The sequence below is a fragment of the Puntigrus tetrazona genome, chromosome 16 (assembly GCF_018831695.1).
Source record: "Puntigrus tetrazona isolate hp1 chromosome 16, ASM1883169v1, whole genome shotgun sequence".
In the NCBI taxonomy this organism is placed as follows: Eukaryota; Metazoa; Chordata; class Actinopteri; order Cypriniformes; family Cyprinidae; genus Puntigrus; species Puntigrus tetrazona.
This window is the reverse complement of record NC_056714.1, coordinates 10,407,853-10,422,497: the sequence shown is the minus strand read 5'-3', so window position 1 is coordinate 10,422,497 and position 14,645 is coordinate 10,407,853. Positions and strand designations below refer to the sequence as shown.

Below are 14,645 nucleotides of genomic sequence, written 5' to 3'. Positions count from 1 at the left end.
ACACACTGCATCTTTTCGACCTGCGCGTGTTTACACATCTGCTCCACTGAGCTCATGCCAACACAAATACCACACGCATGGGCGGAGCTACTAATCATTGAATGGCCAGTCGCAGAAGAGCGGAACAATTACTGGCTAGACCGTGAGCCAATAAGACTGTTACTATCTGACTGCAGCGGCCAACGAGAGGCTGTGCGTGGATGGCACTAAATTGGGCACGTGTGTCCATGCACATGTTGACACTCGGTAAGTGAGGAGAGAGAGTGAGCGCAGATAGGGAGCTGATCTTTGGGGTAGAGTAGACGATATCGTCGGGAAGGGTTTACGTTGTTTGCACAGGTGCCCTGAAGTTGAGGTATGTTTTTTTTTTATCATTGTAAAACAATTCGGTGCATGCCACACAGGGATAGTAGGGAATAAAATTTTGATTGCTCACTTTGACATTGCTAAGCTGTTATTTGATACAGTGTTCATGTATGTATCCTGTTTCTGCAACTCCTGTTTCTGTGTATATAATGTATGTATGTGTGTGTATATATATATATATATATATATATATATATATATATATATATATATATAATTATGTATGTGTGTGTGTGTATGTGTATATGTGCGCGCACGTGTGTCATATATACAGAACAACACAACCAAAGGCTTAGGTGACCCCGAATCAAAACCGTAATTTTTCTGAGCAGCAGAAAGAGAAAGAAAGTTGCATACAGAATATGAAGAGTAGACAGCTAATGGATGACAGCAGGACGTGGATAAACTTTATTTTAATATGGGTTTGCAATGAATAGAGGCACACTTGAAGAGAAAGAGACAGACATTAAAAGTGATTGGGGGAGGGGAAAGGAACATGAGGCACTCAAAAATGAGTGTGTGTTTCTAAGCCAGCTGCCTGTACCCTGTCTTTTGTGTGTGTGTGTGTGTGTGTGTGTGTGTGTGTACTGTATTTGCCAGAGGGAGAGGAAAGAGAAAATGAAGAAATATAGAGACCCCAACTGCTTTCTTTAACCACTAGTGTTAAAGCATCCTACTGCACCCCTCCCCCTATTTTCCTGCTCTAGACCATACACACTTACTTACACACACAACTGAATCATGCACACACTTACACACTTGCACAGACATGCAAGCTACTCTCTTTTCTGTGATCTCAGAGGGTCTAGACCCCATGTATTATGTCCAGGCTCTGACAAAAAAGTATGGATGGAATAAATTTAATAATGAAATTGGGTGTATTTTGATTTTATTAAAATAGGGTTTATTTTTTAATATGCAGTAGGGTTTAAAAGACTATGATGGAAATCTGAGATTTTAAATGTAATCTGAACCTTGGAAGAATTTAAAAAAAGTGTAAAATAAAGTAATGAATTACCATTAAAAATATTCAAATAGAACAAATATTTAAAATTTGTATACATTTCTGTTTTTGCTGTTTTTATTTAATCACAGGAATTTATTAAGGTCATTGTGAATAAAAGAAATTTGGAAAGTCATTTAATTTCCATTTGTTTTCCAATTTCTAGACAGTTTTATCCAAGTTCTGTCTTTAATATTGGGAAAAACATTGTGTTTCCTGTTGTGTTGTTGATTGTTCATATATTGCTTCTGTTATTGAAATAAATTTTAAAACTGAAATTTGGTTTATTTAAATTTCTTGAAATATAATTTGTTTTGGAATATGCAATATGATCTAAGAGAATACAGTGAAAGTGTATTTCAGATCTAATTTTAATGTGGAAATAAACTGTTAAAATTTTAGAATTAGCCAATAATCTCCGACTATTTTGTAATGTTGTTGAATACCCTTTAGTCAGTTTACTATGTTTTTTTTAAATGCATGTCTCTCTCGTCTCCCTTCTTTGAATTTATTTTACAAATACATTTTTATTTTAAAACTAAGAAACTGAAAACTTTGAAACTTTTAAGAATTTTTTTTTTCTTTCTTTTTTTTGTCTTTCCCACAGTCATGCAGTCTACAGAATCTATTTCCTCTCAGCCATCACAGGATTCACTAAGCTACAAGAATAATTTATTGTTCAGTGATGATGAAACGGATGTTTTTCTTTTGGAGGACAGGGACAAGTCCCATGGAATTCATTCAACTCAGTCATGTCGCTCTAACGGCAATGCTTACAGTATGAACATGGAGCAGGAGCATCCTGGATCTCAGTGGGCATGTGATGGGTTCATTGTGTCTAGTGACCCTGAGAGGTCACAGGACAACAGTCATGCTAGGTCAACATCTTCATCCATCTCATCATATCTGTCTCTCTCCTCATCATCTTTGTCTGTATTTGGATGGAATAGCTCAGAATGTGAGCAAGGGAAGAATGAAGGAACTGAAGGTGACCTGCTGTTTGCTCGTAAGGTAAGGAATATTTCTGCCAGTTCTTAATCCTTTACAGATGGTGTTAACAAATGAGTTGTATGAGTTTTTACCTGTAGAATGTATATGCATCACATATGACTTTTCTTATGATTAATGGGCACTAAATTATCTGCCTGTCGTCTACTGCATCAGGGTATTGGCTGTGCATATTACTAAGGCGTAGAGATGTTGAAATACATTGCAGAATGTCAACACACTGATTTGATTCTGAAAGCTTTCAGAATTTTAATTTTACAATGTTTTTAGCATAAACACAGTTTTGTAGTGAAGTACCTTCATTGAATGACTTTAAAGGGGTGCTATTGTGCTCTTTTAAAATCTTAACCTATTATGCGCTTAAAGTACAGTTTGGACTTTCTCCATTCTCTTTTTGAGACACTCTTAAAAAATTTTAATTACAGCCTAGAACATGAGCAAATAGTGCCTCTAAAAATGTATTGCACAATTAATTTATTTCTCAATGTTTTGTTATAATCAGAGAATATCGGAAGTGCAAATAATTTCAGTGAATAATTTTCAGTGAATTTTGACGCTGAATGCTTGAGAGTCGGCAGCCCTGGATTATCTCTTTATATCTGTGTTATTATCTTAATGTATTATTATGTTATATTAACCATTTGCACACATGAGCATTATAAAACTTTGCTCCTCCTGACTGCAGACACAGGTTTACAAGACACTGCCTTAAGTCTGAAAATTATGGACATCATCAGAGACTAGGGTTTATCCTTTAATATTCTTTGTTTCAGCTTAGACTTTATTTGTGGTTTGTTTGTGGGTATTTCAGACTTTAGTTTTGTCTTCTGCAAGTAAAATGCATGCTTAATCAGGTTAAAATCAGTAGACTGACTCAGCCATTGCAGAATTATTCCACAAATTTTACCTTTAATAACTCCTGGGTTGCTTTTGCTATGTTTTGATTCATTGTCCATTTGTACTATAAAGTGCTGCCTAATGCAAATAATGCTTTTTCAGAAGTGGATTGGATTTTTTTAGATGCTGTTAGGTAAAGTCTAATCTGGTCTTGCTTGCACCTTATGGTAAACACTCTATTTGCACTTGTGAAGTCTTTCTCATTATTGTAGATTTTGACAATGACATGCATAATCAACTCCAGGCCATTTACCTGTTTAATTGGCGTAGGAATAATGCAGGAATAGCCCACATCTGTCCATGAAATTACTTTTGAGTCAACTATTTAAATACTATCTTGTCCCTTACAAAAGGAGGGTGGTACTTAAGGATCTGTAATTCCTTTTTTCCAATTGTGAATACACTCAAATTAAAGCTCAGATTGTGAACTTTAGACCCTTGTTCATTATGTAAATTAAATATGTTTTAATCAACAGTTGAAATAATAACAAAAAATATTTACTTGTCTTCAAATATATATGGACCTGACTTTATTCATCTGGAAAATCTTTTAAGGCAAGCAGAACATGTTCTGAGTACAGATTATTATTTTCTCTATAGGAGACAAAGCAACATTTAAAACGCTTATTTTAGAACAGTCATTGATTGCCAAGACTGCATTAGTGTTTACACCAGAATTTTTTTTAAACTATTTGCTTATGCATTCAGTGCTGTCTACTTGTGATGTTATTGCCTAAAACTATATTAATATCAGATGCAAAAAAGATCTTAATATTATTAACTGAACATCGGGATTGTGGCTTTCTCCTCTCAGTGTTTAGAACTCCAGGGATATGTTCAGCCTTTGCTGGAGCTTCTTATTGGACTAAAGAAAGGGCGATTTGACAAAGGTGAGTGAGACAAAAGCAAACAGTTTCTATGTGTGTCTAGGCTTAAATATCACTTTGTGAGGATATACAATAGCTGTAATTGGCCAATAATAAATTGTATAGTAGAGTGCAGCAACCCTTTTATATGTTTATTTTTATTTTTTTGACTTTTTACTTTTTTTGTTTGTGTATATGTGCTTTCCTCTTATGGAAAACTGACAAGGTAGAGCCCCAAGGTCTTATTAAAACTAAATGTGAATTTACTTTGTTGTTTTCAGTTATTGCATATTTCAATACATATGTGGAAAAACGTCAGGCTGTGCAGGAAGTGATTTAATCTGACTCTTTCTGATGAATTCTGAGATTGTATCAGTACATGTACTGCTTGTGATTGGCAGGTCTGAGCAGTTTTCAGCAGAGTGTTGCAATGGACAGAATTCAGAGGATTGTAGGAGTCCTGCAGAAACCGCATATTGGGTGAGAGAGTTTGAATATCAGTAAGAACTGTATTAGATTTTATTGAGATAACAGAATAAGCAAAAAATAGATTTGCAGAATTTCAGAGATGTTAGGTATCTTGTATCTTTGTTTGCAAGTTGCAAGTTGCATTAATAACATTAAGGGTTCATCTTCAAAACCGCATCCAAGCTTAATGGAACTCATGTATTATCAGAACAGAAATCTCTGTAGAAGGTAGGGGTGAGAGTTTTCGGAAAAAAAAAAAATTGGTCCATAGCATATGGTTCTCCACACACCTACCATGCACTAGGATCACAACTTAAATCTGACCACACATCCTTAATATGTTTTGTTATTTATAACAGAAACAAGCAGAGTTTCGGCTAATGTAGGTGTCTGCTTCCCAGTACATTACAACAACAGCAATGGGAAAAAAAAACAAAAAAAAAAAACATTCACTCTTTTTCAATGTGAGTGCCCTATTCTGGAATATGATCAGTCATTTATGTTACATATGCTGATAGCGGGGTGTGCACAGATGAGACCTGAACAGCACACTGTGTTTAAACTAAGCTCATTTAAGCCTTGCTAGTTTAAACATTTAAGAGCCAGAGGACACAAGCTTGTGTGCACAATGAGAAGATTTGTCTGTGCACGCTTCTAAAGTGCGCAACCCTGCTCCTCAGAACACGCACAAACATTGAGGCCTCTCTGAAGTATTGTGTTTGAATGGACACACACACACACACACACAAAAAGTAACAATTCTTATCTTGGTAAGTTCAGGACATTGGAGGCTGAACATACAGTATCTGTGATGAGTCATCAGACATAGTTGGATCCATATGCAGCATTATTAACAATAGCCAGGCTGGACAGGGTCAAATCACTGGGAGATTGTCTAGCTCATAGTAGCCTGAGTTGGAGTCGAGGTACAGGCAAAGAATCAAGGCAGGCAGTCCAAGACACAGTACACAGAAAATCAAAACACAGGTAATCAAACACTCAGAAATGATGGCCTAGGCATTCTTTTTATGCTGGAAGTAAGGGGCATGATAACTAGAATCAGGTGCAAACTGATCAGTCTCAGGTATGTGGCATGATGGGAAACGGAGTTTGAATGAAAAAGGTTAAAAAAAGGTGCGGAGGAGGCAGTATGGGAGCCCTCCCCCTGTGAGCGGCTCCTGATGCGAGGAGCTGAGTGACGTCGGGGTCTTCCACGGGGTCGGGGATATCTGCAGCGCTAACCCATGACTGCTCCTCCAGACCGATACCCTCCCAGTCAACGAGGTACTGAAGTGTACCACCCCGGCGTCTTGAGTCCAGCAACTTGTGCACTCTGTATGCCTCCTTGCCATCAATTATGAGTGGCGGGGCAGCCTGGATTCTGTCTCCCTCCTCATTTTCTCCTCTGGGACTGCTAGCGGGTTTGAGTAAAGAAGCATGAAAAGTGGGAGAAATATGATAGTTAGCAGGGAGTTCTAAACAAAATGATACTGGGGTTACTTGTTTGATAATTTTGAAAGGACCGACATACCTGGTCTCTGGTGGAGAGCCAAACCCAATGATCCGGAGAGTACGGCAGATTAGGAGAGTGGGGCGCCTATGTCGGTTGGCCTGCTGTTCTTGTCTTCTGACTGCATGGAGAAGATGAATATATGCCCGGTCCCAGGGGGTTTTGTGCATACTCTGCCCACATCAAGTATTTGGCCCAGTTCTCCTGTTGATCGTGGCAGTAGGATCAAAGGAACCAAATGAGTTCCTGGTTAAGGTGTTCCGTTTGTCCATTGGACTGGGGATGGTAGCCGGAGACATTCACATTCAAACCTTTGAAGAATGTAGACCACTTTTGAGATGTGAATTGAGATGCCCGATCTGAAACTATATCAGGTAGGCCGTAGAAGCGAATTGATTACACAGAAATTCAGCAGTTTCAAGAGCTTTAGGCAGTTTGGGTAACAGGATCAATTGACAGGCTTTGGAGAAACGGTCTATTATTGTCAATATAGTGGTATTACTTTGTGAGTTGGGTAGATTAGTTATAAAGTCTATGGCGACGTGGGACTAGGGACTTGTGTCCGGCTGTAGTAAACCAGCAGGCAGTTGTTTGGGGTACTTGACAGTGTTGCAGTCGACACAGTTCCAAACAAACCTAATGTAATCAGCTTGAAGTGAGGGCCACCAAAATTTGTTCCTCAGCAAGTGCTCTGTGGCCGCAATGCCAAGATGGCCGGAACTAGGCGTTATGCGAACCTTATGGAGCAGTCTCTGATGAAACTGATCAGGAACATGGGTGAGAGTGGCTCCACAGGTGGTGGTTGTTCTTGCTGGTTTGAGTTCTGAATTTTGGTCATAATGTCCCATTGTATGGGTGCCAGTAGTAAAGAATCGGGAAGGATGTTCTCTTGGGTTGCAGTCTGAGGAGTCTCGTCTAACTGGCAGGATAGAGCGTCAGCTTTAATATTCTCAGACCCAGGTGTTTAGGTTACCACGAACTGGAATCTAGTAGAAGAGAAGAGTGCCCATCAGGCCTGTCGGGGATTCAAACATTTGGCTGAACGCAAGAATTCCAGGTTTTTATGATCGGTGAGAATAACCAATGGATGAGTAGCTCCTTCTAGCCAGTGCCGCCATTCCTCCAGAGCCAGTTTCATGGCCAAGAGTTCATGATTACCCACATCATAGTTTTGTTCTGCAGGCGTGAGTTTGTGAGAAAAAAGCAAAAAAAAAAAAGCACACATTTTGGCTGGTGAACCCTGGCGTTGGGACAGGATGGCGACTACACCGGTGCCGGAGGCATCAACCTCCATGATGAACTGCAGATTGGGGTCCGGGTGATGTTGAATGGGAGCTGAGGTAAAGCGTACGTTGAGGTCCTCACTTGACGTGATTCAGGAGACCAGCATAATGAGGTGGTTTTGCGTTTAGTCATGGTTGTTAGAGGAACAGCAACCAGACTGAAGTTTCTTATGAACTACCGATAGTAGTTGGCGAACCCCAGAAATCGCTGCAGTTCCTATAGTGTTCAAGGAAGGGGCCAATCTAGAACTGCCCTTTTTCTCGTCCATTGCCACTCCATCTCGGCTGATAATGCACCCGAGAAATTATGTGCTTGTTTGATGGAATTTGCACTTCTCTGCTTTGGCATAGAGGTGACATTGAATGAGGCGTTTCAACACTGCTCTGACGTGTTTGACATGATCCTCACAAAATAAATTAAGATGTCATCAATGTAGATTACTGACCTTTTCTCCAGCATGTCCCAGAACACATCATTCATAGTGCCCACTAGTGGTAGAAAAGGCCATTTTCCACTTATCTCCCTTTCAAATCCATATGAGATTATAGGCGTTCCTGAGATTGAGCTTGATGAAATACTTGGCCCGACGAAGCTGTTCAAGAGCTGCAGGAACTAAGGGAAGTGGGTAGCAGAACTTGATGGTGATGTTGATGGTGAACTTCTTTATGAAGAAGAATCCTGCAGACTTGGTTGAAGTAAATGGTCTAACAAAGCCCTTGTCTAATTCCTCCGTCATGTACTGTTTCATTGACTCTTCTAGTTGAGACAAAGGGGGTAGTACCAGGAATTAATTAGATTGCACAATCGGTACTGTGGTGAACGGGTAAATTGGCACGAACGGGGTCCTTTTCTAGAGACCTTGGGAAGGCAGTGAACTTGGCAGTTGGTACCCCATTGAATAATCTCTCCATGACATGTGAGGATTGTGGGTGCACAGCCTGGGTAAGCCAAGGATGATGGGGTGATTAGGTGACTAGATGACATAGAATTGTATTTTCTCAGTGTGCAAAATTCCAATTCATAACTAAATCTCCTCTGTGATGAGAAGAGCTCTTCCCTCCTCGATAGGATGGCCATTTAGCACCTCCACTGCTAGAGGGAGGTTACATGGAGTTAATTTCAGCTTTTGCTGTATAGCAAACTCATGAGAGATAAAGTTCCCTGCTGCTCCAGAGTCTAGCAAAGCTGATGTGTTAACCAGCCTGCCGCCAATATGTAACTGAACAGTTAATTTAAAGCTAGTATGAGAGATATAGATATGAAAAATTACACTCACAGTGAATGCACTGGATGATGGCCGCACACAGCAGGCGATCAAACACTCAGAAATGATGACCTAGGCAAATCAAGACTTCGCAAAGAGGTATTCATGGAAGTTCTTTTTATACTGGAAGTAAGGGGCAGGATAACTAGAATCAGGTGCAAAGCGAACAGTCTCAGGTATGTGGCATGATGGGAAAGGTTCAAAACTCAGGTGATGGATCCCTCTGGTGGTGCGGAGGAGGCGGTACGGAATATCTCCCCGTAACCGAATCAGTGCACTGGATCAGTGCATTCTCTTAAAATGACAGTAGTTTCTTAATGTTAATTAAACAGCAACAACAAGGAAATCACTCACCGTTCTTTACTGATTACTTTGTGTACCATTTATAAAAATTAATCTTTAACTTATACAGTAAAATTGTATAAAATTGTATTATATTGTATTACTTTATTCAATTTCTATAATTAAAAACATCTCCAGGTTATGTATGTAACCCGGATTCTTCGAGGGAATGAGGTACTGCATTGAAACACTTTGGGAACACCTCCAGCATGACCATGCTTTGAATCACATGTGTAATCAGTCCAATGGATGACACTGGCAGGGTTATGTAGTGGCCAGGCATGTGCAGTGAAACCAGTGTACGGTTTAGGAGTGAAGCAAGTGCTGGCGGAGATGCCGGAGGTATGGCACTGAGACACAGCGTCTCATTCCCTCAAGGAAACATGGTTACATATGTAACATGGAGACTTCCTCTTCAGGAGCTCAAGATGTGTCAAAACACTTTGGAAACAAGTTGCCCACACCGCCAAACTTTCAAATCCCTGCCAAGTGTGGATGCAGCATAGCTAGGGCAAGAGAAAGAGAGCCAAGAGTGGCTAAAGTAGGTGGGTGCCTGCATCCCGAAATCCATCTTCTGTATAGAGAGCACTGACCCATATGAAGAGAAGACTCGAGGCTATGGAATACCATTCAAATCCACCACATAGCATAAGCTTTTCTGGCCAGAGGCCTCAGCATGTGTATCTGACCACAAAAAAGAGTTGCGAGACCACCTTTTTCAGTTATGGGAATCAGTCTAGCATTCTTTCTAAACATTTTGAGAGATTTTTTTTTTATTGTTACCACACAATCAAAACACTAAACTTTTCTGGCAAAGCAGAGGAAAACACAAATATTAGCATGTAATGCTAATCTTCCCTGCTTGTTTAGAGAATAACCAATTCTTTTTGGTTTGAACCATGCTGAGGCACTTCCAGTAATGCCAATAAAGTTTTCTTTCAAGAGGAGTCTTATTCAAGAGAATGTTGATCATGAGGAGCTTTGGTTCTGAGCCACCACTGTAGGGGTTTCATGTACAGCAGACCAACAATTATCACGTTGGATGCACCTGACATCAGACCCAGTAGTCTTAAAACTGCTTGACAGTAAGTGACCGGCCTTCTCTCACTCTTACAATTGCAGTGAGGTTTGTCGTGATCCAAGCAGGAGTCATATGTGCTTGCATCTAATTGCACACCACACCCAGATAAGTGGTTCTCTGTTCTAAAGAAAGCAAAATTTCCTTGGTATTAAGTCTTTACCCTAACTCTTTCATGTGAGCGAGAAAGACATCACGATGCTGATTCATATCATATATGTGGTTAAGTATGTGGATGCCCTGGAGCTCATACAGAGTCAGAGCCGCATCCACACAATTCCTGAAAGTGCAGGGTGAGAGTGCAAGGCTGAAAGGAAGAACCCGGAATTGGTTTTTCGTTGTGCTTCAGCAGCAGGGGAACTGGTACCCTGAGCTTGCATGCCTAGCAGGGGACGAGCATTTACAGCAGAGAGAAACATGATCATCCCCCTCGAAAGCAGCTCTTCTCCCCAGAATGCTGCTCATAATGAATTAGTTCATAATATTCAATCTATCAATGATTGCTCCTATTATGCTGTTGGAAACCCCCTAATTGCACATTGTTATAAAGAAGAAAGAACTATCTCCTCTTACCTAAACCCTAGACCAATCGCATAAGAGAGTAAAAATCTAAACACAAGATCAGTTGCTAATTTGAGTCGAGAATGATATGGCTGCATATTGCTCTTATTTTGGATTTTCTAACCTAATTTTTGCAGCATTTTTACTATTAAAGCTGATGGAAAGTGCATCAGCATTATTGTGCTGAGCTAAATTAATTGATGGACTTGTGCTGTACTTTTTCAAGCTGATTATATTGTAGTGTTATTTTAGTTCAAATGTGCTGGTATATACATTTTAACTTGAAAGCTTATGCATAATGCATTATAAACTATTGTGAACTATTGTGAACATATTATGTCTATTTATAAAACTACTTTATGGTCTGCCTAAATACTGGATTCTGATTGGTTGGCTGGTATGCATTGAAACCATATACTACCATATAATAAACAGCAATGGTGACCCGAGATTTGCCCCAAAAATCTATACTGAATAACTATATTATATTCCTCAGTACAGAGGTGGTAGAATTGTTGTTTTTGAAGAAACTTAAACACAACTTCAATTTTTTTAAATATTTTGTATCTCTCTATGCATAGATATAACCACATTGTAGTTCAACATTTTAAATATGGATGTTTCACTAATGCTTGGCATCAGAATGAGTCAAATTACATATATAGTCTGAAACTGTCAAATAATTACTTGTCTGTGTTATTGTTTTACTTTTGTGTCCCTTTCCCTTCTTCTCTACAGAGAGAAGTACTTACCTACTTTGCTGCAGATAGAGGTGATGCTAAAGCTTTGGTTCCCTCAAGTTACTGCTCAAGTTTCTGTGACACCTAACCCTGCTGACCTTACACCTCAAAACATTTCTACCAATGGCATCAGCAATATCACTCCTCCACACAAGCACAAAGACCAATTGCATATTCCAGTCAAGGTATAGTAGTATAGACACAAAAGAGACACACATCAGATTATCTTATACCGTGTGATTATAAAGACAATGATGCACTTTTTTTCTCTCTTGGCTGTTGCAGAAGCGAAGATTGAGCTGGTCAGACACAGATTCACCCTCTTCTTCACCTCACATGGTGTGTAAAATCTCCAAACTTGAATGCTGTGAAGAGCAACATCAATGGCCACCCTCTTCTCTTTTCTCAAAGATGAACAAATCAGTCAGGCAATTTGGTGAAACCCTGGAGAACAAGGCTATCCGGTGGTCCGGTTCAAGACTGACATGGATGCACGTTGCGCCCATTTTTTCCCCACCTAAATCTGGTCCCTCTCATAATGGTGGAATGGCAAAAGAAAGAGGAAGCAGAAATATCCTCCTTCCAGTTTCCCCTCTCACCAGCAGGAGCAGTCCAGCAATGCAGGACAGCTTTGTCTCTTCCACTACACATTTTTCAGAGCCAACTAAATACCAGTTCCAGTCTGTAAGTTTAGGGACAGCAAGTCCTCTGCAGGAGTATGTCCAAACTCCACCAATCACAATGAAGCCTTCAAACCTTGTACAGCAAACCGCTATACAAACCTAATGCAAAAAAGCACAATCAAAAAGAAAGTCTTCTCAGTGTCGGATAAGAATTGAAGTATAGGATTTATTGAAGGTTGTTTAAAAAAGAATTGCAAAAACTCAACATTGCAAGACTTGAATTTTATATTGATTGGGTTGAAAATTTGGCTCTTTTGAACTTGAAAAGAAAATAACCTAAATTTAATGTGAAATAGATTTAGTCAGTCAAACAGATAGCCCTGCCCCAGAATTGTGACATTGGTTGTCCTGAACAAGATGCTTAAACACTTTTGCCCATCTGAGCCACAGTTTTGTCATGACAGTAAACGTCCAGAAAAAAATATACATTTCGTCAGAGAAATGTGAATTAGCTTGTGGATGTGCCGTTTAATCTGAGGGACGTTATAGTCATTGACTATGCTTTAATTATAAAACAAGGTTTTAAATTAAGACCGCAATCATTTTAATAAAGGGTTAAACACAATCTCAAGCAAGTGTTAGGCATATGAAATTAAATGTTTACTTTTTGCTGTATTTTGTTTTCTATTGAATTTCTACTGAAAATGCTGAGAATTACATTTGTTTTAATTACAGTTTGAAAAAGCTGCTAGTAGGCAATATAGTTCTGGTGTGAAAGGTCCTTTTTGTAGCTCTGAGGGAGAATGTAGCAGCAGCATAACTGACTTTTCAATATGTGATATATTGTGAATTTATGAATGGGTTGTAACAGAAGTTGTTACAGTTTTATTTACTGCATTTTATAAAGGCAGTCAATTTACCCCACCCTAGTGCACATAGCTCCCACTGGTTTGGGTGGTTTATGGAGACCCAATTTAGTGAAATTAGAAAAAAAAAAAAAAATCAGTAATAGGTAGGTTTAGGTGTATGGTTGGTGTTTTAGGCTGATAGAAAATACAGTTTGTATAGTATAAAAAGTGAGTGAGTGAGTGAGTGAGAGTATTTTTAAATTAAAATTAACCATTTGATTTATTTGCTGTATAATATTTGTGACAACACATCAAACTGGGCAAACTAACCACAGCTACTATACACATTATGTTAGCATGTCTAAATAAGCAATGTCAGATGGTCCATGATGGCCATATGATTCTCAGCATCATATTATGTAGGAAATTATGTAATGCCTAGGTTGAAAGAGAAAAGAACATTTTGATGGAAGACCTCACAGATGAGAATTTAAGTGCTTGAATGTTGAGTGATATTAGACATCTAAACATGTCAGAAACAAGGACAAAATCATCATAAATAGTACTAATATGGCAACCTTTATTTATTCAATTGTTGATTTCAACAGTTATTTATAAATATTTGTATATGTATTTATTATTATGGCAGCTGAGTTCATGGAGTATTTATTCAAACGTCAGGTTTTTGCCATGGAATTGCTGTGTGGGAAAAAAAAAGAAGGAAATCTGAAATTGGGAAACCTGTGCCTTTTTTCTAGGAACAATATTAATATTCTAATTCATGTTCGTATTTGTTGTGTATTTTTATCAAATGGTTCAAAACAAAATCTCAAAATAGAAAACTGCACTTGGATACAATAACAATTTACCACTAACTGAACGGTAAAGTACAGTAATTAATATAACCAAGAACAAATATTTCAATTTGAAATGGTCATATAAATATTCAAAGAGAACATGTATTTTTTGACTAGTCGCTTCAACACAGTTGTGATGCATCCAGGAACCTTGTGGGTGCATTGATTTATGCATCAGTTCATTTATTAAAAAAAAAAAAAGAAGAAAATAAAAATTATTTAGTAAACAAGGTAATAATAAGGGACAAAAAATGCAATTTTACAATTTTACATATATGAATAAATAAATTGCTTAAAGTCCAGGTGTCCCTAACAATAGAAATTTTTACCATGTTGAAAATCCGAACTGATATCTGCGTCAGCTTTGTTATATGTATTTGACTTTTTTACATAATGATTTTGTAGAAATTGGTTGCACTTACTTTAATTTTATTTTGTCATGTTTTATACTGTATTGGTTAAGACCAAGAACAATGATAATAAAGGATGTATAATGGTTGTTTAATCTGTCTTTTATAAAACTATTGTAACACACCACACACTGGAAATCTTTCTACTGTCTGTCCTTATTTCCATTCTCTCTGTCATTTTATTTATTTATTTAGTGCTTTATACAAAACAGACTGTGTTAAAGAAGCTTTTTCTCTTTGTCCTCCACCTGTTTTTCTCTTCTTCATGGTGTACGTTTATTCTTATCTTCTCTGTTTTTTACTGTTATTCATGTTTTTCCAAAAAAACGAGCATTTTAATAAACGTTAAGCATTTTAATTTGATTATGTTCTATTGTACTGATCTGTATTGCTGTATGTATAGTCTTGTGTGTTAGGTAAGGTAAGGTAATTTGTGTTTTGAAGATTCTGTGTAAATTTAGAGTGTAGATGTTTGTACTGAGAATGTGTTCTATACTGAGGCATAACTTTATATAGTGGC

The 14,645-nt window shown here is 38.2% G+C and overlaps 1 protein-coding gene across 1 annotated transcript; it reads left to right on the top strand.

Annotated features, from left to right (window-relative positions):
• Positions 1 to 218: 218 nt before the first annotated feature.
• LOC122361025 lies at positions 219 to 14,483 on the top strand. Its single transcript, XM_043261956.1, has 6 exons — positions 219 to 355; positions 1,977 to 2,380; positions 4,089 to 4,164; positions 4,542 to 4,620; positions 11,386 to 11,572; positions 11,673 to 14,483. Exons 2-6 carry the CDS (start codon positions 1,979 to 1,981, stop codon positions 12,171 to 12,173), a joined length of 1,245 nt encoding a protein of 414 aa, XP_043117891.1. The 5' UTR covers positions 219 to 355; positions 1,977 to 1,978; the 3' UTR covers positions 12,174 to 14,483.
• The last annotated feature ends 162 nt before the right edge of the window (positions 14,484 to 14,645 follow it).

Bases quoted from the DNA above. Each gene is read 5' to 3' on its own strand.
- LOC122361025 (XM_043261956.1), top strand. From the start codon at position 1,979: ATGCAGTCTACAGAATCTATTTCCTCTCAGCCATCACAGGATTCACTA. The intron at 2,381-4,088 runs GTAAGGAATATT...TTCTCCTCTCAG, and splicing joins ACCTGCTGTTTGCTCGTAAG to TGTTTAGAACTCCAGGGATA. The intron at 4,165-4,541 runs GTGAGTGAGACA...TGTGATTGGCAG, and splicing joins GAAAGGGCGATTTGACAAAG to GTCTGAGCAGTTTTCAGCAG.